The 26450-nt window shown below is 36.4% G+C and overlaps 1 protein-coding gene across 3 annotated transcripts in view; it reads right to left on the reverse strand.

Annotated features, from left to right (window-relative positions):
* The window catches only part of GRM7 (glutamate metabotropic receptor 7), a 359963-nt gene that overhangs the window by 161934 nt on the left and 171579 nt on the right, over positions 1–26450 (reverse strand). For all 3 annotated transcript variants that reach the window (XR_014895237.1, XM_085300020.1, XM_085300019.1), the window contains exons 3-4: positions 23244–23385; positions 22287–22441 (exon numbers count right to left, since the gene is read on the reverse strand). Coding sequence is in view for 2 of the 3 variants with exons in the window: in XM_085300020.1 (XP_085156146.1) it covers positions 22287–22441; positions 23244–23385 (297 nt within the window). In the remaining variant the exon portion in view is untranslated. The remainder of the gene's footprint in view (positions 1–22286; positions 22442–23243; positions 23386–26450) is intronic.

Raw genomic sequence — 26450 nt, forward strand, 5'->3', positions numbered from 1 at the left:
TATGATCTAAAGGATGTTTTCTGGAGACAGAAGGAAATGGAAATATTTATACTTCTAGAGAGTAAAGTACAAATAACGTTCACACCAGTAGATTTTACTTCCACTTAAACAGATACATGACCTTCTGTTGTCCCATTACTTCCTCGCTTTCTGTGAACTAATGACAAATTAGCGACTCTTATGAATGTTTCTTCTTGTTGCCTACAGAAAGGACAAAATTCTTGTGCTTAGTATGCTTGAAATTGCTAGCTAAACATTCATAGGGCTCAGAAGAAAATTTATAAAATATATTTAGATTTTAGTTTAAAATGATTTCCTGTAAGCCTATTTGTATTAAGTTTTACTCATAATTAAAAGAGCATTTCTAAGGAAATATTGAGTCATAAGATCTGTGATATATATGGCAGAAAGAGGGAAAAAATATACTTTACCAATGTAGTAAACTGACTGACCTCTGGAAAAAGTGTTATATAACTTAATAAGATAAAATCAATAAGTCTTGATAAAATTGTAACAGAATTCTGTAAGAATTACTCTAAACCTTTACAAATTCTGTAACAAAAGACAACATTTCTATTGATCTTTTTAATGATTCCTCAGCATTCTCAAGAGGAAGTATACAATCCTATAAGAGTTCACATTTTTTATTATTATTTTCTATTGATCAAGACAAGCAGGCAAATGACTGACTGACAGAGGGATGGAGCTAAGCAGCAGGCCAAATTTTTATTAATTTCCACCTGGAGAGAAGTACTACGTACCTATCCTCTATTTCTGACATAGCTGGAACAAAGCTGGTTGCACTGCAGATTGTAGGACTACTGCTGTCACTTGGCCAAAAACCTGGAGAAGGTCTCTAGAAAGCATCACTTTTGTGAACTGTCCTCCTTCCCCACATATTTGGGACCAAGGAAGTCCCCCGTAGCCACAACTGAGTAAGGGGAGAGAGTTCTGTGATTTGAGCCAACAGTTATCACTACCACCGAATGCTTTTTCACAGTTATTTTTGGAGGGGTAATTGTACTAAATATACTTTAAAGTAACTTTAAAAAAATCAAAATAGGTGAGAGATATTATTCAATTAAGAAGAATCAATTAAAAATCTTACTATTTCTAAAATTTACATTAGATGAACAGCTAATAATTAAAGCAAAACCCAAATACTCAGTCCACAGAAACATTTGCTGATTGCAAGGCAGCAATACTGCCACATTGAAAAACAACCAACCATGTCAGTAGACCATAATCAAACACTGGGAATCACATGACAAGTTTCAGAATTTAAATTCCTCTTAAAGAACAGACTGYGCAGTAAGGTAATTACATACATCGGTGTTACTGTATTTTGAACACTAACCGTAAGGTTAGAGTGGTAAGGTGCAAAGATTTGTGCCATGTAATTATTTTAAGATAATGCTCAAGGATTTATATCATATAAGCTTTAACAGCCATGACTGTAACAGGTGTTCACCTTTGCCAATAATAAAAATCAACAGCTTCTTCTTCAATTTAAATGTGATGAAAACTTTTCATATGAACACAAAGTATAAGTTTTTTTCTTCAGTTTGGATATGAATGGTTTCAAATGTAATCAAGCAACTCTGATCCTTTTTCCTACTCAAATATCATACTCCCAATGACAGTGGAAATTCTCCATTTTTGTAAGTTGGCCTCATACAGCCTTCACGTCTCATGAGCACATGCTCCCTTCAACCTCCATTTTTGGTAGAAAGCCTTTTTGCATAGAAGTGTACCAGGCAACCAGACTAGAGAGCTGTGCCATTGCTCTCACTCCCCGAGTCCAACATCTGATCTGTCCTTTTTATTACTTCAGCTTCGCATACATTATACCACCAGCACACTTGCTCTTGCTAACTAGATGAAAGGCACTGTGTTTCTTCATGCAGGAACTACCAATAATACAGCTATCACACAGAGCAGAGACACTGTAATTAGTGCTTTATAAATTCCATGTTTTGTTGCTAACTCCATCTCTTCCTCCCCTTCACCCCACAGTATTGCCTGGGGCCTTCCAAGCACTCTTTTGGCTTTGTACTATTTACAGGCCTGTGGTCAAGGGATCCAATCCTTCCTATGTATATGAATTCACTCACTGCAGATGTGACCGCGTCTCGGTGGTGATGCTTGAAAGTACACACATCTTGCTCGGACCAGAGTGGCAGACAATGCTTTCCAAAACACAATGCAAGTTTTCCAAGCCCTCGGGAAGTGGTTTGTGGTGGCAGGGAATTCCTTTCCAGAACAGGTAAGTGACAAAGTATCTGCGAACAGGAGCCTTCTGTAGTATTTTTCAGTTACGGATTACAGGTGATAAAAATTGGTAGTTATATGCCAGAAAATATATGCATTATATTTCCAGATTTCTGTAAGAGTAAAGGAACTTTTCAAATCTGTGAGGGATGAATGCTGAATCCAGTATCAAGTAATTTTTTTATCAGATTCCAACTAACCTGTAATTGTCTACCTCTTGGAAAAAGCCAATGCTTGTAACTGCCTCAAAAATATACAAAAGATGTTTCTGTTGTGGGGTGGAGAAAATTTTCYATCTTAAATCCCTATTAGTCAGCACCTTTCCACACTTCCAATACACTGAGAGACCGTCCTCTCACAATTCTATCAATAGTTTTATATCAGAAGGACATCTTAATTACTTGCCTAATTTTAGACAGATTTTTTGAATTAATGTGATTTAAACTCATATTAGAATTAAAATATGGGCAAATACATTCTCTGTAATAAGGACAGACTTAAGCCAATGCTAAAGCTTAATCTTTTAGAACTGAAGCCAAGAGATGACTCTTGATATAACCTATAGTCACTATGTTAAACATAAGAGTAACAGTTTTGGGTTCAGGGATTCAGGGAATTCCCAAGAAGCAGAATGCTTATATGTAGAAGTATGACTTACTGTTGTACATGGCCAAGTATTACACTTGTATGGCACATTTTAGTAATTTCTGGATGTTCCCCACATATCATACTTTAAAAAATTACTTTTTTTCAGTAAATACCTCTAAGAGAGAGTTATTTTATGAGATTTTAGTAACGGAAGTAAATCTGTTATTACTTTACATCTCTGTGATTCGATTAAATCATTTCTACACATAGAGAGACGATATAATCTAATCCCAGGGGGATTAATGTGTAAATTAACTACATGGCAAAGAAATAGACTTTAAGAAAAAGGGGGTAAGAGAGAGAGAAAGAGAAACAAACAAACAAACAAAAAGGTTCAGAAGCACTAGGGATGATCTGTGATCTCCAGAGGAGGCAAAGGGCAGACTCTCACTCGGCTCTGCTGCCACAAAGCCCAAGTACCTCTGCCCGTTCCCATGCTTTAATAGTGATACTTGTAACATCTCCCTAAGCTCCTGTTTGAGTGTGATTCAAAGCACACATTTCATCACTATTAGGCTAGTTTAGTAAAGCAAAGTTTAATTTTGGCTATATACATAGCCTAGCATTAAAAGCAATTGATTCTATAATGATACAACAGCTATCAAAAATCATTTGTCTGAAATCACAATTAATTTTGTTTGTGATAAAAATTTTCAGTAGATCCTAAGTGACTCAAATTAGAAAATATCCAAGGAAGATAGAAGCCTAAGTCTTGTACCCAGTCAGCTGGAGCTCGCTCTGTATGTGATATTCAGCCTAGGTATTTTATTCTGTGCTAATTGTTTATAATCAGTCATCAAAAGTTAAAATGAACACCAGTCAACACCCAACGATTTCCTAACACAACAGGCAACATTGCCCTAGAAAACATTCATAGTGCTCCAACCCTTCCATCAGTTTTCAGAAATATTTCTTAAGTCTTCCAGAAAACAGTATATGCCATCACTAAGAGAAAAATGCTACAATCCTGAAAAAATCTGAAATGTTTAGAACAACAGCTTGGTTCTCAACTCGAAAATGAAGTCCTCTGACTCTGTGGCTACTTTTTAAATGAACAAAACCCCAAATGATTTATCTCTAACATTAATCTCACATCTTTCCTTCCATCTGATGTTACATGTTGCCCATTTTTTTTGCCTGAAAGCATAACATTCAGGTTCTTTGGCAGAGATGGCCAAGGGAATTATATGTGCTTTAGAGAATAAATGAGGCTCCAAGACTAACGATGTAGATTTCCATGGTCAGCTGCATTATGGAGAAAAAGGCAGGCTCACAGCTGAGGCACTTCTCATGGGGAACGTGCCAGGCAGTGACGGCAAGGCATCGCGCAAGGCCAGATGGTCCCTCCAAATCACTGCCTGGCACTGCCCTCCTTAGCAGTCTTCCTGCCGGCCTCATGCACCCGTGAGCAAGAAGGACATGGGCAGAAAACCAAACAATTCTTTAGGGGAAGAAAGGTAAAAATGCCTCATCCAGCATTCAACTGGCTCTTTGGAAACAAACAGTGGCCAAATTAAATTTCCAGAACAGCAGAATGCAATTTCTGCAGCTTCCTGTTTAAAAATGTGGGCTGGTTCATGAAGATTCAAAATGCTAAGATTTCATTGGTGTGAATGAACTAGATGTTTTTAAAATAAGAGTTCTGTATCACTTCTTGCTTATCGTACCTTAATATACATCATGAAACATTTAGTTTACGTGTCAGCAATAACTTAGAGGGCTGGTGGGATATAGGCAGTTGTTATTCAATAAGGAAAATAATGAAGCCTAATTCAAAAACAAAATTATTGACCTACTATTATTTATTTTGTGCCTAAAGTGTTTTCATTCTCAGGCAATGTGATTTGTGAGCAAATATAACATACTGACCCAATTTTACATGAATAGTGTTTTTATATTCTCTATTTTGTCCAAAGTGCGTCAACGGCTATGATGGATTGTTATACAAATTTTATTAACCCAGATACTAAATCATCACTTCCTATGAGTACTGATGCCAAGTGAGCTGAAAGCTACTCTCAGTCTTCTCGTTTCCTTACCCTCAAGCCAAAATAGTTTAATTTAGTGACATTAAATCTAGGATAAAAGTATTAGATGTGGAATAGTAAGATCAATTTTAGAGGCACCCGGTATTTTTTCCAATTTTATGATGTTGCCTATGCCATACACTACGTAGTTTTAAGGAACTATTAAAATAGTTTACAGATACTTTCTTGACCTCCTTACCCAATAAAAAYGCTATACTATTGAGTGATTCTTTTAATAATTTCTTTCATGTCATAAATATGCTTTACACTTGTTTTCTTTTTTAATATTTGCTGAAAGGAACACTAAAAAGGTCATTTTCATTCATGTCACATGTTTGACATGTTTTTGACATAAAACACATAAAGCATGTACAAAAATTCTGCTTGTCAGGCTTAGGGCAAATCTGAGATTTAAACTATAAAGCTTTACTACAGTAGTGACTGGTTAAGTGTCACTATTATCATTTTTTATAAAATTATACAGCTGCTATGACAGTGAGGCCACGACCTAGGTAGTGTCTAGATAGCAATGTAACACAAAGGTTAATATACAAGTATATTATTATTCATTATTCTACATTTTACGACCCTCAGGCACTTCTTACTTCCACAGAGCTCCCATTTATATCAATGTAAGCAGTTAATAGAGAAACCTAAATTTATTTCTACTCTGTGTTTTATTGTCATACCAGCTACAGGTCCCAAACAAGAATCAGATGCCTGCTGTAACAGACACTGGGGACACATGGACACACACATGGACACCGACACAATAAGGAGTGAGCCCTGGGCCTCTGGTGCCAAAGGCTTTTCTTGATAATGTGGTCTTTGGTGCTTCCAAGTACGTAAGTCCTCTTATCAAAGCAAGAGGCTGATGTTTAAATCCACACAGAACTGTTTTCTTTATAAACAAAACAAACAAAAAAAAACAAAAAAAAAGAAAGAAAAGAAAAGAAAAAGAAGAGAAAAGAAAGAAACTGTACCAAAGCATCAAGAGAGTTGTTACAGGGCAGAAGACAACCACAGCTTGTGTACCTCTTCCCCTAACAACTACAGACTTTAAAACGCGTAAGATCTTTACATTTTAAACCACAGAGGGACATTTTAAACTGACACTAATATAAGTCACCTGCACTGTTTAATGCATAATGTGCTCTCCTTTGGGCGAATACTTCCCTTCTCATTCAAATGACTCCTGCTGCTGGAACGAATAACTTTTTTATGAAGCGCAATATGCACAGCCAAGGGCAAAGTGCTGCTCTTATAAACCTGCTCTTGGTACTATCTGCATCTGCTGAAAAAGATTGTCACCAGAATCAGACCAGATCAGCTTTAAAAATACATGGAGAAGCAAAATCTCTCTCCCAGCAATTCATCCCTTCCTGCTACCTGGTTTAGGAAGTATGACATGTCTTGCTAGCACTTTATCCATGAAGCACTCTTTTCCTCATACCTGGAAACAAGTGAAAAACGTTTTATCACAAGATATAGGTATAGGATGGTGCACAGGAAAGTCATGTCTCATTGTTCTCAACTAATACATGTATTACCTAGCTTATTTTCAAACTCCTCTTGAGATAGTATCTCTAAGAAAATATTACTCGCAATTCTAAGAGAAAAAAAAAAAAAAGCTCCCTCATTTTTGACAATCAACTTCTTAATTGTAAACAGGCTTTAACAATGCTACCCAGCTATAGGATGCTAGGATGAAAAACAGTATATTGTAATTACTGTCCTTCTCCTCTCTCTGTACAGCCTTCTCACCTCATACTGCTAATGAACAGTTTCAGTTTTCACTCCAACTGTGCACAGTAATCATGCCAAACTACAAGTTAAGATCAAAAACAAGCACTGAGACTCATATGTGTAAAGATAAATATGAGAACAACACAAGATAGTTTCTGAGGCCAGAAGAACACGTTAAAGTCATTCCTCCACCAGACAGGCCACAGAATTCTACCCAGTAATTCCTACACAGACCCTAATTATTTGCAACTGAAATAACTACATCTTTTAGGGAAAGGAAAAGCTTTCCTCATGTTGATTTAAGTATTTCAGGAACAGAATATCCTATAAGCATCCATATTTCATYCTGTGATTACCTCTGCTATTAGGAAATCTAATTTCCTCCTCCAATTTTTAGGGTTATCTCCTCCTAGAGTCAAYGTCCAACACATGATACTGGCTAGCCCTGTATGTACAACATGAAAAATTATCAGGCAAGTACCTATTCCCAGTTCTTGGCTCAGATTCTCTCCTCATTTGTTCTATATTTCTGATCCAAACCCAAGAAGTTAGCAAGGCAGAAGACTGCACTTGACAGCCTTGTCTCTAATGAGCCACACACAGATCCTCTGAGAAGATAAATATTTAACAGTAACTCTTCTGGCTGATGAATTGTCACCAAATAACATTTATCGCTCACTGGCCAGAAGCTGAGCATCAGCAACAGCATAGTTTCTGGGAAATGGGACAACGCAGCCTTTACAGAGTTGGGCATATGAACCGGTAGAGATTTTCAAACCTAACGGAGGTTCAGAGGAGTCTCCTAGTCAGAAATGTCTTAGTAGAGATGAGTATCAAGCACTCTAAGCATAACTAAACTTTTAAATGGTTCTCAAGTTACAAGATAATTTGTATTCCCCTCTCTCCATACCAACACATTAACTAAATATATTATTTCCATAACGAGGAGATGAACATCTGTGTGGCTTCCCAAAATTTCAAGTGGTAATACTTGAGACAAGTATTCTCTCCTTGGGGACTGGCACATCAGCATTTTAAATAATTGCTGAAGCTAGAAACATAATTTAAATTCTAAAGAGACATTAAAGAATGACTTCAGGTATACTTTAGATTTGCGGATTTTACACAAAGCACACCAATTTAATTCCACAAATTAAAGTTGCTGCAATACTGTAATAAACTTTGTACTTGGCCCTGTGCAAGCAAGCTGCTTGTAACTTACTGAAGACATACAAAAATTCAGAGAGTATGAGATAAAATATAGATATCTGAAAAATAATCATCAGTAAAATAACATTAAAAATAACACTAAAGCAGAATTCTCTTCCAAGCACTCCAGGTTACATCTACCATTTACACAGTGCATGTCAACAGGCTCCGTAAGTCGCATGCCATTTCATTATACATAAAACTCATGCCATTAGTTAGGCACAAAAATACTGTCTTAACTAATGTGCCTTTATTCCTTCATATCTTTCTTTTAATAAATCTACTAAGTCTCCAGAAAAACTTTGTAAAGAGGCTATTTCACTACTTAGTCTCTGACTTAAGTAACTGCTTTTTACAGCTGGAAAATTTTAGAAGCCAATTTTAGTCACAAATAATGCAAACTTATGAGGGCCTTTAGTCATTTCTGTGCACAAAGTAGCTAATGCATGCCTCCTGACCAGCTATTGCTGAAATGTTCTCTTTAGAAGCAGCTACACCATAGTCACCTTTGGGATTTGTTTTCCTTTAACTTGATGCCTCAATTGTATATTACTATCTATATTAACATGACAAAAAAGGTCTCAACATCTTTATTTCCATGATACCTCCATCATTTTCCTGTTCCCCTTGACTCCTTTTTACAGTAGCAGGCCGTAACTCTCAGCAGGTTGGAAGTATTAAATCCAAAGAACGAATAGTCTGTTTGCATGCAAGTATCTTTAGAAACAAAGATCATATGGAGGACACAGCAGATCTACACTGCAAACCAGAAGGGATTTCAACAATTTCCATGTGTCATTAACTTACAGTATATTCTAAAATATTTTTCTTTTGAAATTTTGGCTATATGAAACAGTCATTAAACCGAGAAATACAGACAAGATTTGAAAATAAAGACTGAAAACAATTGCTCATTAAAAGAGTAATTGAAGGCTACTTACACTATGTTAACCACCATAAATTCCAAGAAAGAAATTAGAAAAGGAAAGAAAAGCTTAGTTTCACTGAAGAAATATATGATAAGAGCTTACACTGTTATTGATGCTTATGCACATACTATAAGTGGAAGCGAGCTGAGACCATAACTTACTCTTTTGAGTGTGAAGAGGTTTTAAAGGTTTTGACACTGCACTTACAGAGAAGAATACATTGAAGACTACATGTTATAGGTGGAAATCATCAGAGATGACTCTAGTTAATTTTAATCTTTATTCACAAGCAATTACATCATTCTGTTTTCAGTAGTAATAACCAATTTGAGATCACTTCCTTTCTGCTTCACTCTTACAAATTCTAACCATTATTTCCTGGGAAAGTAAAATTTATCAGGAACACGTACAACATGCAAGCTATTGCTGAATTATAAGCAAAACTGCAGAGTAGGAGGGTTTGTTTTGTTTTGTTTCCTGAATTTTTTTTTTTTTTTACATTGGATTAGTATAAACCTTTAGTTTCCTGGACATTCTTTTTAGAATACCTTACATGATAATCAAATTATTAATTGTGTATAATTCTTCTACCTTAGTTGATTGTGAGGAAAGACTACAAATGTAAAAAGCTTTGCCCAACTGTAGCTTTGGAGCTCTTGGCCCAAAAGACAGTGAGTATGCATGCATTGTAAACAGAGTGATGGCTTTTGACTATTAAGAACAAAGTTGCCACTCAAGGGAAAGCCCAGCACTCCTTGGCTCAGCCAGTAGAGGAGCTGGATACACAGCAGTTAGGTTTGGAACAACAGACTAGTGCTCACCCAAACCAAGTCAATTTGACAGCATAGCAATAGTCTGCAGTGACATATAGGACTAACATATGTGAATGAATTACACATGAGAATTTAATACACATTTCTGAAACTACACATGTAGTTTCTTAGAGGGGCAAAACTGATAAGCACTTGAAGACCTACAAATACATGCCCTTTTATCCACCAGACAGCTAGATGTGAAAGACAGGTCATTAATAGCACAGATTGATTTAAAGAAATGCAGCAAATAATTAAGTTTTTCAGATGCCTTGAGGTTCAAATGGGAACGTATGTTTAGTGTATCTCACCTCCCCTATGCCACCAAATAGGAACCTGTCTTGCTTCATGACCTATATGAACTGCACAACAGAAACAGTGCTGTTTTCGGCAGCTACAATGAGAAGTGCCCTTCCCAGCTCTGCATCCAGGAGACTCTTTCCGTCTTGGTTTCTTCCTTTTCCTGCACAGATGCTCCATCAACGGGCTACACTGGCAGTTATGTAGCAGATGCCAAGGGGATCTTGTTTCTTTCATTTTAATTTCTAATATATTAATGTTACTTTAACTTCTTGTTGCAAAAAATAACCCTTATAGAAAAGACTGATGACGGAACCTTTTATTTATTCCACCACCTTATGGCACAAGCAGATTGTATTTGTATTCTGTGTTTTACTGCCCCCAATTTCAGAGTCTGAAGCTTCACAAATTAAAATACCGTAATAATTGCAGAAGAAAATAAAGTCACCTAGTATTCATGGACTTGATCCTGAAAGAGTTCTTTCTTGACCCCCAATTTGTTACAAATGTAACTAAACATTACAAGAAACTATCAGTCCTTCTGCTCAAGTATCTGTCATTTTCAATTGCCTATGTTGCAGCAGCTATGGGTAGTCCACTAGGCACTGGACAGGATGCATCTATGTTACATACTGTACTAAACAAACTTCTTTTTGTTATTAGCCTCAGCTAAACCAGTACATCAGAGATGAAAAGTTACCTGTTTTATTAGCAACAATTTGTGGTCTCCATTCCTTCTGCTGCACTGTTAAACTAGGTATTTAGGATCATTCATGAGTATTTTTTTTTTTTTTTTTAATCTAAAACAGAAACAGCTTATTTAAGAAAGCTCCTGCAATTCCTAGCCTCTTTAAGTGAAGAGTAAGACATGAAGAAGATGTGAAATATGACTGGCAAAATAAGTAGCCTGCTAATAGGCTTCTTCTCCCACTCCTCTGTTCGAGCAATGATAGTTCTTMTTTTAGCACTGTACTGGAACATCAGTTCAGCTCCCTCAACTTGGTGGATCAAGTCAAGGGGTCAAACACAATGCGGGCGCTGTGTCTGGTACAGTATCCATGCCAGACCTTATCTAAGGGAGTGGGAGAAGGTGGTAAAAATCTTAAATCTTTTCTTGACTTCTCTTTCTAGTATGTCATTCTTTTTAGGCACGGATAAACTAAAACATTTTTATAATTCTCCAAGACCAAGCTCTGCTTCAGCATCCCAGAAGTTTCATTCACATAGGGTCAGGTGAGATCCACTGAGTTTCATCATCCCCACAACATTCAAACTCAGAAAGATACTCCTGAAAATTGAAATCAAGCTCCAGTATAAAAGGTCTAATTGAGCATTGCTTATTGCCAGACCTAGAGAAATGCATTGCATACAAAAGCTAACCCAGCTTCCCACGAGACTGACATGGAACAATGCAGTACCAAATTCTTGTACAGTTTTTAGATCATAAGACTTGTGGAAAGTCTTTTTGCACAGAATTGGGATTCTTCTTTAATTTTTCAGTATTATCTAACAGTCTTCCTTGGGAACAAAGAATGAGGGGAACTTTTAATTGTTCAATCTTCCTAGATAAATTGTAGATTCTGGGAAACCTATCAATTTTACAAACAAACAGAAAATGAATTCCTATCAAATAAATAAGTCTTGCAACTCAGTGGTAACAAAAGCAAAGACTAACAGCATTAGAATTATTTCCTAAGGATATATTTCGAGGGCTTTATACTTACAGCATACAGTCACTGCCTTCTTCATGTGCTTCCCAACGTGCTATTCACATGTTGCTCAACATGTTTCCCAAGGATGTAAAGTTTGGTTGCCAGCCTAAGCTGCTTTTGGCTCTGCTTCCTTGCAAAAATGCTGGAAAGCAACATATGGCTGTCTCCAGTGTGGAGGAAGAAACACTTCCTTGAAAATCCTCTCTAATCTAGTATACTTGTTAATGCCTTCTGTGCAGAGTGAACCTTCAGAGGAATACTTGGAGTTTCTTACCACATCACATGCTGATCAGAAAAGCTGGCACATGACAATAGTCTGCTTTCTAAAAATAACATTCCTCATTTCTGTATGGAAATGCTCTGCCCAACCATGTCCAACAGATAACTTCAGGATTAGATCACTGAGAGGAATACTGCTATTTAGAAGATGGATAATACAAAACAAAGACCACTGACTATATATCTGAACAGTGATCAACAGCTAAATATTTTTAACCTATAGATTATACCTTCTTACTGTATCAATCATTGGGGGGGGGGGGGGGGGGGAGAGCACATGGCTCTCTCAAAACCATCTTCAGTGTCCTGGAATAACAGTTAAACATGAACACCAATGAGATTGCCCACACAAGCCTTAGGAGCAATACAGAGAATATATATATATGTGTGTGCACATATGTGTGTGTGTGCGCGCATGTGTATACACGTGTGTGTATACACATACATGTTCATATATATGTGTGTGTGTGTGTGTGTGTGTGTGTGTGTGTGTGTGTATACACCGTATATATCCACAGAATGAGTAACAGACAGCTCAAATCAGAGAAGCACCTCTGTTACAAGTAAGCCAGGTCTTTTATTTCAAGGAGTCAAAGAGAAAGCACTCTAAATCTTAATTTTACACTGGTTGTTTGTGGTCTAATTAAACTTTCTATCAAATTTCTTTATTATAAAGCCATAATGCCTTTTGAAACCGTACTGGTTCAAGCTCCAACTGAGATAAAATTTCTTGCTAATCCTGTTTCTCATACAAGTTGTGTCTTGCGTTAAGCAAGGCAGATAACTCTCTCTAATGTTCTGAAAAGACCACACCTTCAAACTTTCAAAGAAAACCAAAAAGAACCTCAACAACTGATTACCAAAAAACAGCCAGATGTGTGATGTTCAGCAAAATACTATTCTAAAATTACTATGTCTCAATCAACTCTGTAGAAGTTTACATTTTGAGTTGCAACAGTATGTGGGTTTATTTAATGTGTTCTTAACTGAACCACAGGTTTGGAGTTCCAGGGGGCATTTGCTTTGAGTCAGTAGCAGTATAAAGATCACATATGACATTTTATTTCTGAATGACTAACAGCTACAGGGAATCTTAAACAAAAGAAGAAAAGAAAGCTTCAATGCCTTAAGTTAAAAGGAAACTACAAAAATTACATTAATTTGAAACTTTCTAGAACTGTGTTGGTTAACTTTCCTATATCTGCATATTAAAAAATAATGCTCCCATTAAGCTACTGGCTCTTTGAACTTACTAAACCTCTCCCCAAAGCCGCCTTTGCAACCCTTTAAAGTTAAGCACTGCATGGCTACTGAAACACCACAGTGAATATACAATGTCTTTCTACGATTAGAAATTAGGCCTTGTTTGGCTGAATCTCAACAGCATTACCATATCTATCAATCTCAGGAGACTGCATCACTGCAGAGTCGTATTTAAGCCAACATTTAATTGCACTGCACTTTTCATGGGGAAGCTTCAAACTGGCAGAGCATGAAAGAATGTATAAAAAGAAGCATCACACGATGCCTGGCTTACTAAACATTCCCTATGAAGACGGCATGCATCGGTAGTGCTCAGCAAAGCCCACGGCCTGGCCACATCTGCATACTTGCCTGGGCTGCCTTTGCTGCACACACTGCGCTCCCACAATCATGACAGAGCCCATATAAACGTGAGCAAGAGCAAATGAAATTCAGCACTAAGCACAGAGGAATTCAAGCACATCTTAACTCCCAGTGTTACTTTTCAAAATACTTAAATCAATATGCAATAAGCTTTTCACAGCTGCAAGGGTGTCTTGGATTCCCAGGTAACTTCAGTATTAATTTAAATTCAATTAACGGGTTCGTCAGTATTGGGAAGGGTATATTCCCAACAAGTTTGCAGGCAGAATGACTATAAACGCTGTGTGATTGATAGAGGAGAGCAAAACGTTAAGTACTTCCTTCACCTGCCCTTGGACAACTTATGCATTTTCTGTAAGGGGCAGGTAGGGGCAACTTGAGAGGATCTTTTTTACAAAATGTACTGGATGAACAAACATGTATCTTAAAAGATGATTTCTGCATTTACTTAATAAATATGAACACAAAATACTCTTAGTATTTTAATTCCAAAGCTGATAAATATTACTTACTCCAAGAAAAAACGATGCAAATAAGTATTTATATGTATTGTTCCTCATGCAAACTTAACCTGCAGGATACAGTATCCAAAAACAAGTCACTCTTTCAAACTACTGACATGAAAAGGACTTTGGGCAGAACTTTAAGTGCATTTCCAGACTGTTTTTGCTTTTAACTGTGTTAGTTAAAGCCCCACAAAGCAGAAGACTAAAATCCTTGTGTGAAGTATCCTGGACTCCCTTGCAGGGACCACTTTCCCAGCTCCTGTTCTGTTGATGGCACTGGGGAAATGGAAATTTGTTTATTGGTCTCAATGTTCTCAAAACAGCCAAAATGAAGAGGCCAAATAAGACTATATCTGCCCATGCTAGAGCCTTTTCAGCAGTACAGAAAGAAAATCAAATCAGATGGGTAGTAGCAAAGGGATGATAGAAAAATTCAGAGGAGGCAACAGGAAGAATGAGTAAAATTACAGAGAGATTGTCTGCACTATTTCTCTGAAGACTTTTCTCTTATGATTTGTTTCTCTGTTTCCCCTCTGGCATTTAGAGTTTACAACCACTGCTATACGGAGGCTGCACAAATTCCTGCACTCAGCCTCCGGCAGCACTACAGCCTCTCACAGCAGGCCTGGCACAAAAGCACAACAGCCTGGAACAAAACACCCCCTACAGCTACATCTTTCCATCTCACTTACTTTCTTAAAAGCACTGTCTGAGGCCCCAGGAGTACACAGAAAAACCTTGAGAACCTAATGACAGAGCCCTGTAAAATACTCATAATGAGATGGTAAATAAAGAGTTCCAAACTGATTATTTTACAAATATTATGAGATATAACAGTCTTCTGTTCTGTTCAGAGAGGGAGATAAAAGGACACTAAGCTATCAGCAGCTATAGCTAGTTACAGAACAGCACTCCTGAATTTTATTTATATTGGATAAAATTCAATAATGTCTCTAAAATAGAGAAAAATTAACTTTCAGCTCTTTTGCTTTGCTAGACCAGGGATGTGAAAGTAAAACGTTTGAGAACCACTAAACTATGTGCTACTAACTCACATATGACTCTTTTGTAAATATTTTTAAATTTAAGATGTCTTAATGTATTTTGTGAGCTAAAGACTAAATTGTGAAAGCCTAGTATCTACAGAATAGCTTTTTGTCCCAGTAAAAAGAACATGGAAAAATTTAAAAAGGACTTACAGATCTTCCCACTTGCAGTCCTCTTAGAGCTTAGGTTTCTAAAGAGGATTCAGCTATTTAGAATTATTTTAAAATATAACCTTTTTTTTGAATAGAAGAAAAGGCTGAGGCTGTTATTATTAATTTTTTTTTAATTTCTGACTTTTAATTAAAATCTTTATTGTACTTATCCTCTTAATCATAAGACAATCAGGAAAGTACAAATATCTTGATAGTTCTACTCTTGTCTCTTCACCCAAAAACACACTGAAAAGAAGAGTTTTGAAATCTCAAACAGATGATCCAGAGAAACAAACAGTCAGATATATTTTCATTCTCACTTTGCTAAATTCCTATTCTTTTATTGTTACTTCCAGATGTAATACTGCCCAAACAAACAAACGAAGAAAATCACTTCTTACCGGAAATAAAGAGAGCATTAAAAACTTGAGTCACCATTTCTTTGGAGGTTGAGCAAATAGAGACAATTGAAAAATTCAAGGACAGCTATGCTGGTTTACAGCTTTTGCAACACTTTTTAAAATAATTATGCACTTATTTGTGCTGAATTTGAGCCACTCTTTAACCTCATAGCTGAGAATTTCACAAGACTGCAAACCTAGGTCACATCCATGTTTATATCACTGGAATCCAAATACTGATCTTAAATTCTGACTTCAGACCATAAATACTTTTCTTTTTTCCTTTTTATTTATTTTAAATACCGGGAAAGCATTTTGCCAGACATTCAAAATAATTACTACTGCAAAATATATTAGCCTCTTTGTTTCTCCTCTCGTATCTCTTCCAACCCTAGYCTTTATTTCAGTGTCAGCTGCCATCCATGAAAAGACACATATAAGTAAGAAAAATGAGGAAGGCCATTTTAAAAGAAAAAGAAAATTAAAGAGCAAGATACATGAAAGTGTCAAGCYGGCAGCATGAATGCTAATAACAAGGTGAAATACAATGCAGCAGCACAATTAGACAATTTTCTGACAGAAAACAGTCATAGAAAAATAGAAATCAAGAATTAGATACTGGTYATCTTCTTACAGTCGAAGTTAAAGAAGTTTTTAAGAACTATCTGACTACACTTTTAATTCCTGAAGTCATAAACATCTAATTTTGAAACCTTGCAGTTCTCAGAACCATTTGCAAAACCTAACAAATATACCAGTAAGACCAGAATACTTAAAAATACAGATGTGATTTTCAGAAATCCTTAGTTATATCTAGTTTTACATGACTTCTGAACTGCTGACGATAATTCTTAAAGAGAAGCTGCTCATTATTTTCTATGAAAAGAGGTTCTATGAACCTCTGTTTATCAGACTGCGTAGATAAAAAGCAGCAAGCAAAATCACTAGTCTCTTGAAAATAGTCATTTTTACTACATCACATGTCATGCTTAACAAAGCATGTTCTTCCTATGCAAAAACTTGAACAAGAAGTTTTGAGGTTGGAAGGAAAAGCAGACATGCCACTGTCTAGTGATCCCCAGCCAAGCCCAAAATGCCCCTCTCAATGTCTGGATGGAGTTAAGGCTGAAAGGACAGATCTTGGAGCTGCAGAATAGGGGCATTTCTGCAGAAATAAAGGTATTCTGCTGATTTCCTCATTTCAGCTGTGACGTTGCTTTTGCTAAAAAACAGTATTGCTGGACTGTGATGCAGAGTTCTAGCCACAAAATCCCTTCTTAGCTCCACTTTCTCTTCCCTAAAATTTCACAAGGTCTAATCAAAATCCTAAATTTTACTTATCTACTAATTATGAGTGGCCTCTCCTGTCACACTCTTGAAGAATTTTAATGCATCATTTATAACATGGATAGATACTTGGGACTGGTATAAGCAAATTTAAAATCTGAAGTGTGGAAATTGCTTAGGCTAAAAGAAAAGGTGGTAAAGAAAAGGGGGGGGATGGGGAAGACCATCATCTTGAAACCCTAGATCAGCTACCTGACACTATTCCTTGGGCTTGAATACCTTCTGTAGATGTATTATCTGATCACTTTCCATATTTAATCAGCAAGTACTGCATAAATTGATCTTAAAAGGATCAGGTCTTTCCCTCATGCCACAGATACTTTCTTTCCACTGGCAGGAAGAACAGTTTTTCCTCCAGGGAYAGAATTTAGGAATGCATGAATTATAACTACCTGCTAGGGAGAACTTAAATTGATGTCAGGACCAACAGTGTTACTGCCTTTAGTGAGAGGGTCATCCAAGTAACTCCTGTCTATCTGTGTGTATACATACATATATAGGTATATATATTTTTAATACATATATATATATATATACACACACACACACACACACACAGTGTAATAAAGATTAGACTTGGGTATAATAGTGATTATAAGAGAAGGAAGTGTTCTGAAGTTTATTAAATCTACTGGAAAATAAAGAGCCAAAGTGGTAGTGGAGTTCTTAGAGGTCAGTTTCTGACTAAAAACATTACTGTGGAAGAAGTTCACTTAAATCTACAAAGAAATAGGCTGGAAGTTGTTCGTCCCAGCCATGATTTAGTGGAACTCCATTGCTGGATTGATATTATGACCTACAGGAATCCAGGGTGCATTCAGTTCCACATTATATTTCTTGTTGTATTGAACAGTCTACAATGCTTCTAAAACTTCGTATGTACAGTAATTTGCCAGTCCAACGGCAAGCATTCCATCTAAGCTGCAAGAACGAAACACTTGYTTTTTGAAATCTCAACCCTTCTTTTGATTTTCCACACAGCTTCCACCTTCCCTGTGGTACCTGAAATTTTGGAAACTTTTTGTATTTGCCTCAATGTCTCCCATTTTTACCATGATCCTGATCAAACTGTTGCTTCAAAATAGCCTGTTTTGGCTCACCTGAACCCTTCCTGTACTTCACCCTGGCTCCTCTTTACTGAATCACACCTTTTCCTAGATTAGCACAGGATTTTTTCTGTTCCTAATGACAAATTCACATAGGAATTTCCCCAATGCACAAGGTTTCTCTCTTTGTTCAGGTGGCCGAAGAAGGAAGAGGATATCTGGGGAACAAAGTAGCAGTGGGTAAAATCAACCAAAAGGACTGCAGAGAAGTTTTTGTTTTCTTTTTTTTTTTTTGGTGGTGTTTTAATTAATGTCAAAAGCAGGCAGAGCAGATGTTCATTATTTTAATATTACTRTAAAACGAAAATAATAGGAATAAACCTAATTCAAATATTAATTAAAAATACATCTTTTTTTTCCTCTTGTTTAAACTGTTTAATTTTTCTCACCTGCTGGTACTAATATGCACTCTGCAATTACATTAGACCTTTTCACAGCAAGGTTACGAGTGCATACTCTGAGTAAAAGACTAACATAAGGCATCCGACTAGGAAGTCTTACTTCCATAAGCACTGGTACTTGCAGTATTGCAATGCAACATAACATACTGTGTTTGCCGCTGTGAGCATACGTTGAGTTTCAGGATTGGGTAGCTGTGTTAGTAATCTACTGTCACCTGAGGACACAACAACACAACCTCCTTTTTGGAAGAAGAATTCAAAGTAACAATAACTAGAATTCAGTATTTTGCTGCAACAGTTGTTTCAAAAATAAATACCTCTGTCTTTTTCCTTATAAACCTTGGAAAGCCTTTCAGCTCAGCTGATACTTGAAGTTGGCTATGGGGCCTGTTTCCAACACAAGTTTTTATGAAGTGATTACTATTTAAGTGCACACTTCCTCTGGCTCACTGTCTACTGCAATTATGCAAATAAGATGCAACTATATCCAGCATAATTACATCAGACACAATCGGGTTACATTAAGATTGATTTAAGATGAATGAATTGGATTCATGTAATGACTTCCCAAATCACCCCATGGGACTAATGCAAAGAAAATTTTGTCCCAAGAGTGACATCCAGCATCAAGACAAGTAACCGCATATCTGGGGCCTGATTCTACAAAAAAATTGAATGCTTTAAACTTCCTGTGGAGTCACAAGCTACTAGGACACCCACTGCTATAAAAACAGGGAATGCACTTTAAGTCATGTATGTGTAGACAACTGTGAATATACCAACACATTTGCATTTAAAGCCTGTGTTTAGAACAGAAGAGCTGTGATTTGTAGCAGTGTTATTTGAAATGTTTTTTCCTGTATTTTTTGTTTCAGTTTATGATTTATCTAAACAGTAGATTTACAGACTTTAAATGTTTGATAATTCAAAAGGTACTATATACTTATAATAGTCTAGCACATTAATCTTCAATGAAATTTAACACCTTCTGGCTTATTAGACTAGGATTTTCCCCCTGAAGTATGAGAAGAGGCTAGCAGAATCACATAYTTAAGATTAAGGTATCGTATTTTTCTATCATCAGCAACACTAGCAAAAGAATAGAAGCTACAGAGCTCTGTGTTTCCAAAGAGGTTTGTTAGGAAACTTATTCTAAGTACTACTTAACATAGTGATAAAAAACAAGAAATAGAATTAAGATGCTCTGGAGGAGCAAAATAAGAGTATCCATCCTTACAGAAGCAGATATTTTAGTTCAACGCTTACGTCTTACCAGCCTCAGTGGGAATTAAGTTGGTGCTTAACCATTTTCTTGGAGCCTATAAGCTGCAGCAGCAGACTAGAGCCTTGTTGCAGAGCACTACATAAAGAGGAGACTGCGCCAGACTATGATACTGCTCGAGATAYGTTTCTTTAGGGCAAATACAGTTCCATTTTGCTAATTTAGTTTGTTTCCATCAATTTRTAGGGAAAAATCAAGGCCTCTTATTTCATTTATTTTATGTATTCATCAAAAGAAATGCATTACTAAATTTTAGAAAGCAAATGTTCATTGCTGCCTGATAAAAGAATGACATTAAAATGTCTGTTTCCAGTTCTCTTGGATTCATAGCCAAATGAAATTACAACAGGAAAAAAAAACAAAATAAAATACAGTAGYCTAAATGAAAGAAAGACCGACAATCTAAACAGATAATAGCTTCACTAAGCAAGAAAACGCTAATATCCAGGGATTGATTACTTCCTGTAAGTAACAGATTTCACTGAATATATCTCATAATGGATGAACTAGAAATGGAATCCGCCTAACAGGAGAAATGTGTAGTTTGGAAAAACACTTCCTACAAATAGAAACAGTTACTAGGATAGCACTAAGAATTCTGTCTGTGAAGGTCAATATGAAAATTACTGTGTGGGAACAGGAATTTGCTCTGTGCTCTTAGCCATCTCTTTACTCTTCCTCCTAATAGGACTAAGCAGATGGCAAATACAGATGGTAATTAGGGATGGATGAATGGGATTGAAAAGGTAAGAACCACCCTGAACCTTTCTGAGTAGTCACAAAGCATTCAGGGAGCATTTGCTATTGACATTGTAACTGTTATTCTAAAACATTTTTGCTTTGCCTGTCCTTTAAACCAAGTACTTTTTTTTTTTTTCCTGAGTGTTTTCTCCTTTCGGAAAATAAGACCCAACTCAATGGATCTCAGAATAGGTATCTGCCCATACAGAACCAGTTCTTGAAGAACGATCACAAACATATGCACAGACAAAATATAATTTAAGTATCACAAAACTCAAGTAGTCATGGAATCTACATAACTACAAGTACAAAATGCAGCTAACCAACTTTCAGGTAATTGCCTAATTCCATATTCTGAAGAAGTTCTTTGCGAGCTTAAATAGAAACATTTTTTCTTTGTAGATCCTCTGAATTTGCTGATGCTTGAATCTGTTAACAGACCTTCTATACCTGAATCCCTCCATTCTGTAATCGCCACTTACTGTTTCCAAAAGGAAATTACATATTTCCCATTAGTTTAATGTGTTTTATGTGTAACATAGAAGGAATGTATTCTTAAACAAGTAAACTTGGAAAATTTGTGTGTTTGTATTCCTGGCAGGCCTTTAGTTTCTAGGTCAGAAACTCTCAAGGACAGAAACAGATAGTATGAAAGTCTACCAACTTTATGCCATTATGGAAAAGTAACATGCAAAAATGCTTCCACAATTTCAAAGATATAAAAGGATGAAGCATACTATAGATCTGAGAATAATTAACAAGGCAGTAGTAAAGACACAGTAAAAAGAAATGCAAATATTTGGTCTTCCTGTGAGTGAAGATACCAGAGCTTATTTTAATGTGTGAAACACTTTCCAAAGACTCTGTGGAGACTCTGCCTGATAGAAGAGGAACAGAAAGCCATATACAGGCAGAGGAGATACTTTTCATCACTTTTGTCTCCCTTATAAAGAATTTTTCTTCTCATATTAAAGGAAAACACAGATTCTAATCAGCAGGTTTGGTTTGCCCCAGAGAAAGCCATTTGTATTGTTAAGTATCTATGCAGACAAAGGGGATAACAAACTGAAGAAGGATCAGAAAAAAAAAGACTTCAGAAAAAAAAGAAATGCTGAAAAAGGAAGAAATTAGATAAAGAAAAAGTGTCCCTAAATTTTTATATACGTGTGTATGTACAAATACATGTATTATAAATGACATGAGTAATAAATATAAATATATGTGGTGCTTGATCTGAATGAAATATAAATTAAACTGAATTTAAATATAGGGACACTACTCATCTGAAAATGAATTTTTGCTTCCTTAGTAGGGAACAAATCCACTGAATATGAAGTGACATGTAAATTGCAATAAATTTTTTCTTCCCATCCTTCCGATAAACATACATATATTATACATTAATATCATTTTATTTTGGTTTCTGGTGGCAAGGGCCTTGTGCTATTAGCAAACTTTAATATAAGCTCTGAAATCATGCTTTTAATAAATAACTGCTAGTAGGTTTTCAACTGTGGAAACAACATACAACTTTCAGATCAGGAATACATTAGGAAAATCTCAGAGGATGAAGACTAATTTAATTTATTTGATATTCATTGTATCTTACTACGTCTATACATATGTATTCACGTAAGATATGACAAAACACATGGGCAATCAATTTTGTACCACTGTAGTTTCATAAAACAGGGAAAAAAAGGTGCGAAGCTATGACAGAAAGACAATCAAAAAGAGCTCTTACCCTCTATGGTTGCTCTCTTAGGCAGAATGGTGATTGCTCCTTCAGCAACATCTTCTTGCTGAATTAACGGACTCACTTTGGAGCCCCAAGTGTCGGACCCCACCCATAGAAAATGACCAACTTGATCTGCCCTTTTAGCAGCTGCAAGGATCTGCCTGTGAAAAAGAACATTTTGTTCATAAATGAATTTAAGCATTTAATTGCTTAGTAAAAATAGTGTGTTGCAAGCCTGCAAAATGAACAGAAATGGCATATTCCTGTAACTAGCAGCAGCTTCGCAATAGATAGTGTCGTGATCCATGCAGCACAGATTGGCACTTTTGTTTGATTCACTTAGTATACTAAGAATTAAATCCTGATTTCACTAAAACTTAAAATGGTGTCATTGACTTTACTGACATTTTATCCTAACTTCTTGTTAGCGTTGTTCTGTATAAAACTAAGCCACACATGGATACACAAACCGAAACTTTAAGCTAATCTATAAGTTATACTCAGAGAAGATGTAAGAAGTAAAAATGAGAGTCACACTGTTCTAAGATATTATTTATATTATCTTAAGAGCAAACGGTATCCGATTTGTATGGTTTAACCTTGAGCATCCATGCCATTTTATCACTAGTAATGATTATTTGCCATAAAACTACCTGTATTAATAAAGAATACATAGTATTACTAGTATGAATAGAGGGGCATAATGTCTCATTGAGAGGTAAGGTCAGGCCTGTCATCAAATGTATGAGTAATCTTATGACGTTGTTTGTAGTCACAGGAAAATCGTTCAGATCTTGCTCAGTACTCCATTTTTCCTGCTGCTGTGACAAGGTGTAAACTCCATGTTCCCACAACGTTTTTACCAACAGATATTTCCATGTTTTTATTTTTATTCTTACTTGCTTTCTCTTTTTCTGCATAGCTACCAAGCACAAATAAATTAATTCTCTTAGTCATCCTTACTTTATGTCCTCATCATTGGCAAAAATAACGATGGCCCTGGCATTAGGAGTTTCTAGAAGCTGCTTGATAATTTTATCAAAGTCGATGGTCTTGTCTTTGCGATCCTGTGGGATTTTCAGGGACTGAGCAATGCAGAGCCCACCTGTTGAAGAAAGAAGAAAAGAAGTCTGTAAATAATGAGCAAAGGAAAAACAGTGGGAAATAAATATGGACTGGAAGGCAAGCCTAGGAGGAAGAAAACTCTCAAATCTGATTACCATCCTTACGGAGCAGTTAGTCTTCATGCTAGGCCTCTTGAGGCATTCTTACAATTAGTTTTCCTTTTGGGAAGCATAGATCACTCATCAGGATACATACAACAAGCATGGCTGGGTAGGGTCACGAATTAAACAGATGGGCAAAAATAACATCATAGAAAAGCAAAACAAACAAAACAGATAGCAGAGGGATAAAAACTGAACAAGTTTAAACTGACTGGAAAAAAAAAAGACCAAAAAAAACCCCAAAAAACAAAAGGCAAAAAACATGGACAACACATTAGACAAACTATCTTGGTGAAAATCTGGGATTCTTTTTGATGTTTCCACTGAAACAAGAACAACATATCTGAAACAGGAACAGCATAGGAGTCGAAACTGAAATATCTGCAAAGTAAAGATTGTTCACRAAAATCCTGACTCATTCAAGTGCCCATCTTGGAAAGGGGTGAAGCTGCCCAAGCAGTTGAGACCTCAAGATAAAGTAAATGTCTGTGAACTATACTTCTCACGAGTACACAGGTAAAATTAAAAAAGTAGTATTAATACAGTAATAGTGATAAACACATCCATACCACAGAATTATGCAGTTTTAACATATTTTGCATATTATRTATCAAACATACATTTAGTCTGCTTTAGGAAAAAAGAAAATTTTTTAAAGAAAATTGCATCATCAGTGACTTTCTCCTTGTCACTGTAGGAAGATGAAGACACACTTGTGACTTTTTATTTTGCTTCTCAGCAACAAACTCTTTTATCTTTTACAGCATCTTAGATACTAACTTCTTCCTTCCTTCAGTATACTGCACAGTGTGTTAATTAAAAAATTAGAGATGTCAATAAAAACAGCAGTGGGGATGAGTTAATTAAAAGCATGGCAAAGGAGATATTCATAGATAGGCTTTAAAAATACAGATGAAAAATTACAGTGAAACGAGGAAATAGAAAATGTATTCTGTGGTAAAGGATTTCTAGAGCTTATGGTAAATGATTTCTAGAGAAGACAGTGTATATACCATCAGCAGTCTATCTGCTTGCAATCTGTCAAAGGACAGCTATCTTCCTAAAATACAGCAAAACAGATACATGAACACCTAGAAGAAAACCACTGAACATTTGTAAAGAACAACTGTATGGCTTTAAAATTGCAAAAGATCACTCTCCTATTGCACGTCCCATCAACAGATCTCTAAGCACTTTACAAAGTAGGTCAGTATCATTATTCCTTATTTCAGATGCAGAGAAGCTGACGCAGAGGTTGCCTGGTAGCAGGTCAGGTCTGTTGGTGCTAGGTGATCCAAAAACTCTGGGGAGGAAAGAATAGTTTCTGCGGGAAAAAATGTATCGGAGAAAAGGAAAGGCTGAGGAAAGATAAAACATAAAAATGATCCCTAAGATTTTCTCTGACTCACATAAGTGTTTCATTTTGCTTTGCAATTATTATAATCTTCTCCAACCTTTTTCTTTGAAAATAATGATTTTTAAACAGAAACTTCATTTCAAAATGAACAAAGACCCATTGCTAATGTGTTTAAATGTTATATCACGTTATTTTGCCCAGTCAAAATTAGAAATCAACTCCAATTCATGAACAGAGTTATCCAACTCTGAGCACTGGAACAGGTTGCCCAGAGAGGTTGTGGAGTCTCCTTCTCTGGAGATCTTCAAGGCCCGCCTGGATGTAACCCTGTCTAACAGGCTCTAGGTRACCCTGCTGAGTGGAGAGGTTGGACTAGATGATCCCCAGAGGTCCCTTCCAACCTTATTGATTCTAACTTCTCTGAAGCACCACGTTTGGTGCAGATTATCCTTTGGGTAAAAGCACAGGACCCCCCCCCCCAGCCAGCTCTGGTTTTGAGCCCCTGATCACAGCCCCCCAAAGACAAGGGCATCTATCGGCAGAGAGGCACCAACAGAAAATAGAGGGGAAAACAATTTATATGTCTCTATTTGCCACTGAATGCTTTCAGTTTGAAGACCAGTCTCTCTTTCCATTTGCTCCTCAGGATGAAAAATCTCTCTGTCTTGCCATGCCTAAGGAGAATTTAAAGTTATTAGCGGCTACTTTAAAGTACCACTGCCCTCTTTGGCACTCCATCAAGCCAAGCTAAGCTACTTTGAATTTCCCGTGAGAGACTCCTATTTCTCTTGTTAAATAAAGGCTTGGGAATTTGGGAGAATTCATTGAGAGAAAAGGAAAAAAAGAGCAGACTATTGCAAAGGGCCAGATTTGTCACTTGAAAATATACATGTTCCTGCTACGGTATCCTTTCAAGAAGCTCCCATGTTGACACAGAGGACAGGAGAAGATATATTTTGCAGTGTCAAGATCAAAGAGTTTTTGCATGCTGAATGGAATGATTATTTAGACACTTCTGAAGCTACTGTAAACACCCTTTGCAATCCATCATTACTCTTACTTCCAAAAAGTGGGTTTCCCTCCTGAGAGGGTCAGAAAAGCAATTCCAAAGACAAGAAAACAGCCAATAGGGATCCAGAGCAATGTTCCTGAACATCTTGTGATTTCAAAAAAATATACTAGAAACTAACTTTAAGAACATTGAAATCAGGAAATAGAATGCTTACAATTGTATTTTCCTAGATATCAAAGCTCCAGTATAGAGAAAATACAAATGGTGGTGTAACCTGCAGATTATTACAAGGAATGAGCACAGAGAAACAGAAGCAATGGGACCTGAGACCTGACACTCATGGCAGTAATACTTCTATAGTTAAGAGTATATTTGCATTAAAGAATGCTTGTATCTAGGGAAAACAAAAAAACAAACAAACAAAACTAGGGCAGATGATATATTGTCACGGTAAAATGGTTTTAAAATATCAGTATTTAATAAATCGTGTATGCCACAATTTCTAAGCGCTTGAAAAAAAATATTTAGGAAGGCAACCTATTTTAGCAACCTATCCTGACAACAAATATATCTAT

The sequence above is a fragment of the Rhea americana genome, unplaced genomic scaffold (genome assembly GCF_003343005.1).
Source record: "Rhea americana isolate MKP2758 unplaced genomic scaffold, rheAme1 scaffold_16, whole genome shotgun sequence".
NCBI classification, from domain to species: domain Eukaryota; kingdom Metazoa; phylum Chordata; class Aves; order Rheiformes; family Rheidae; genus Rhea; species Rhea americana.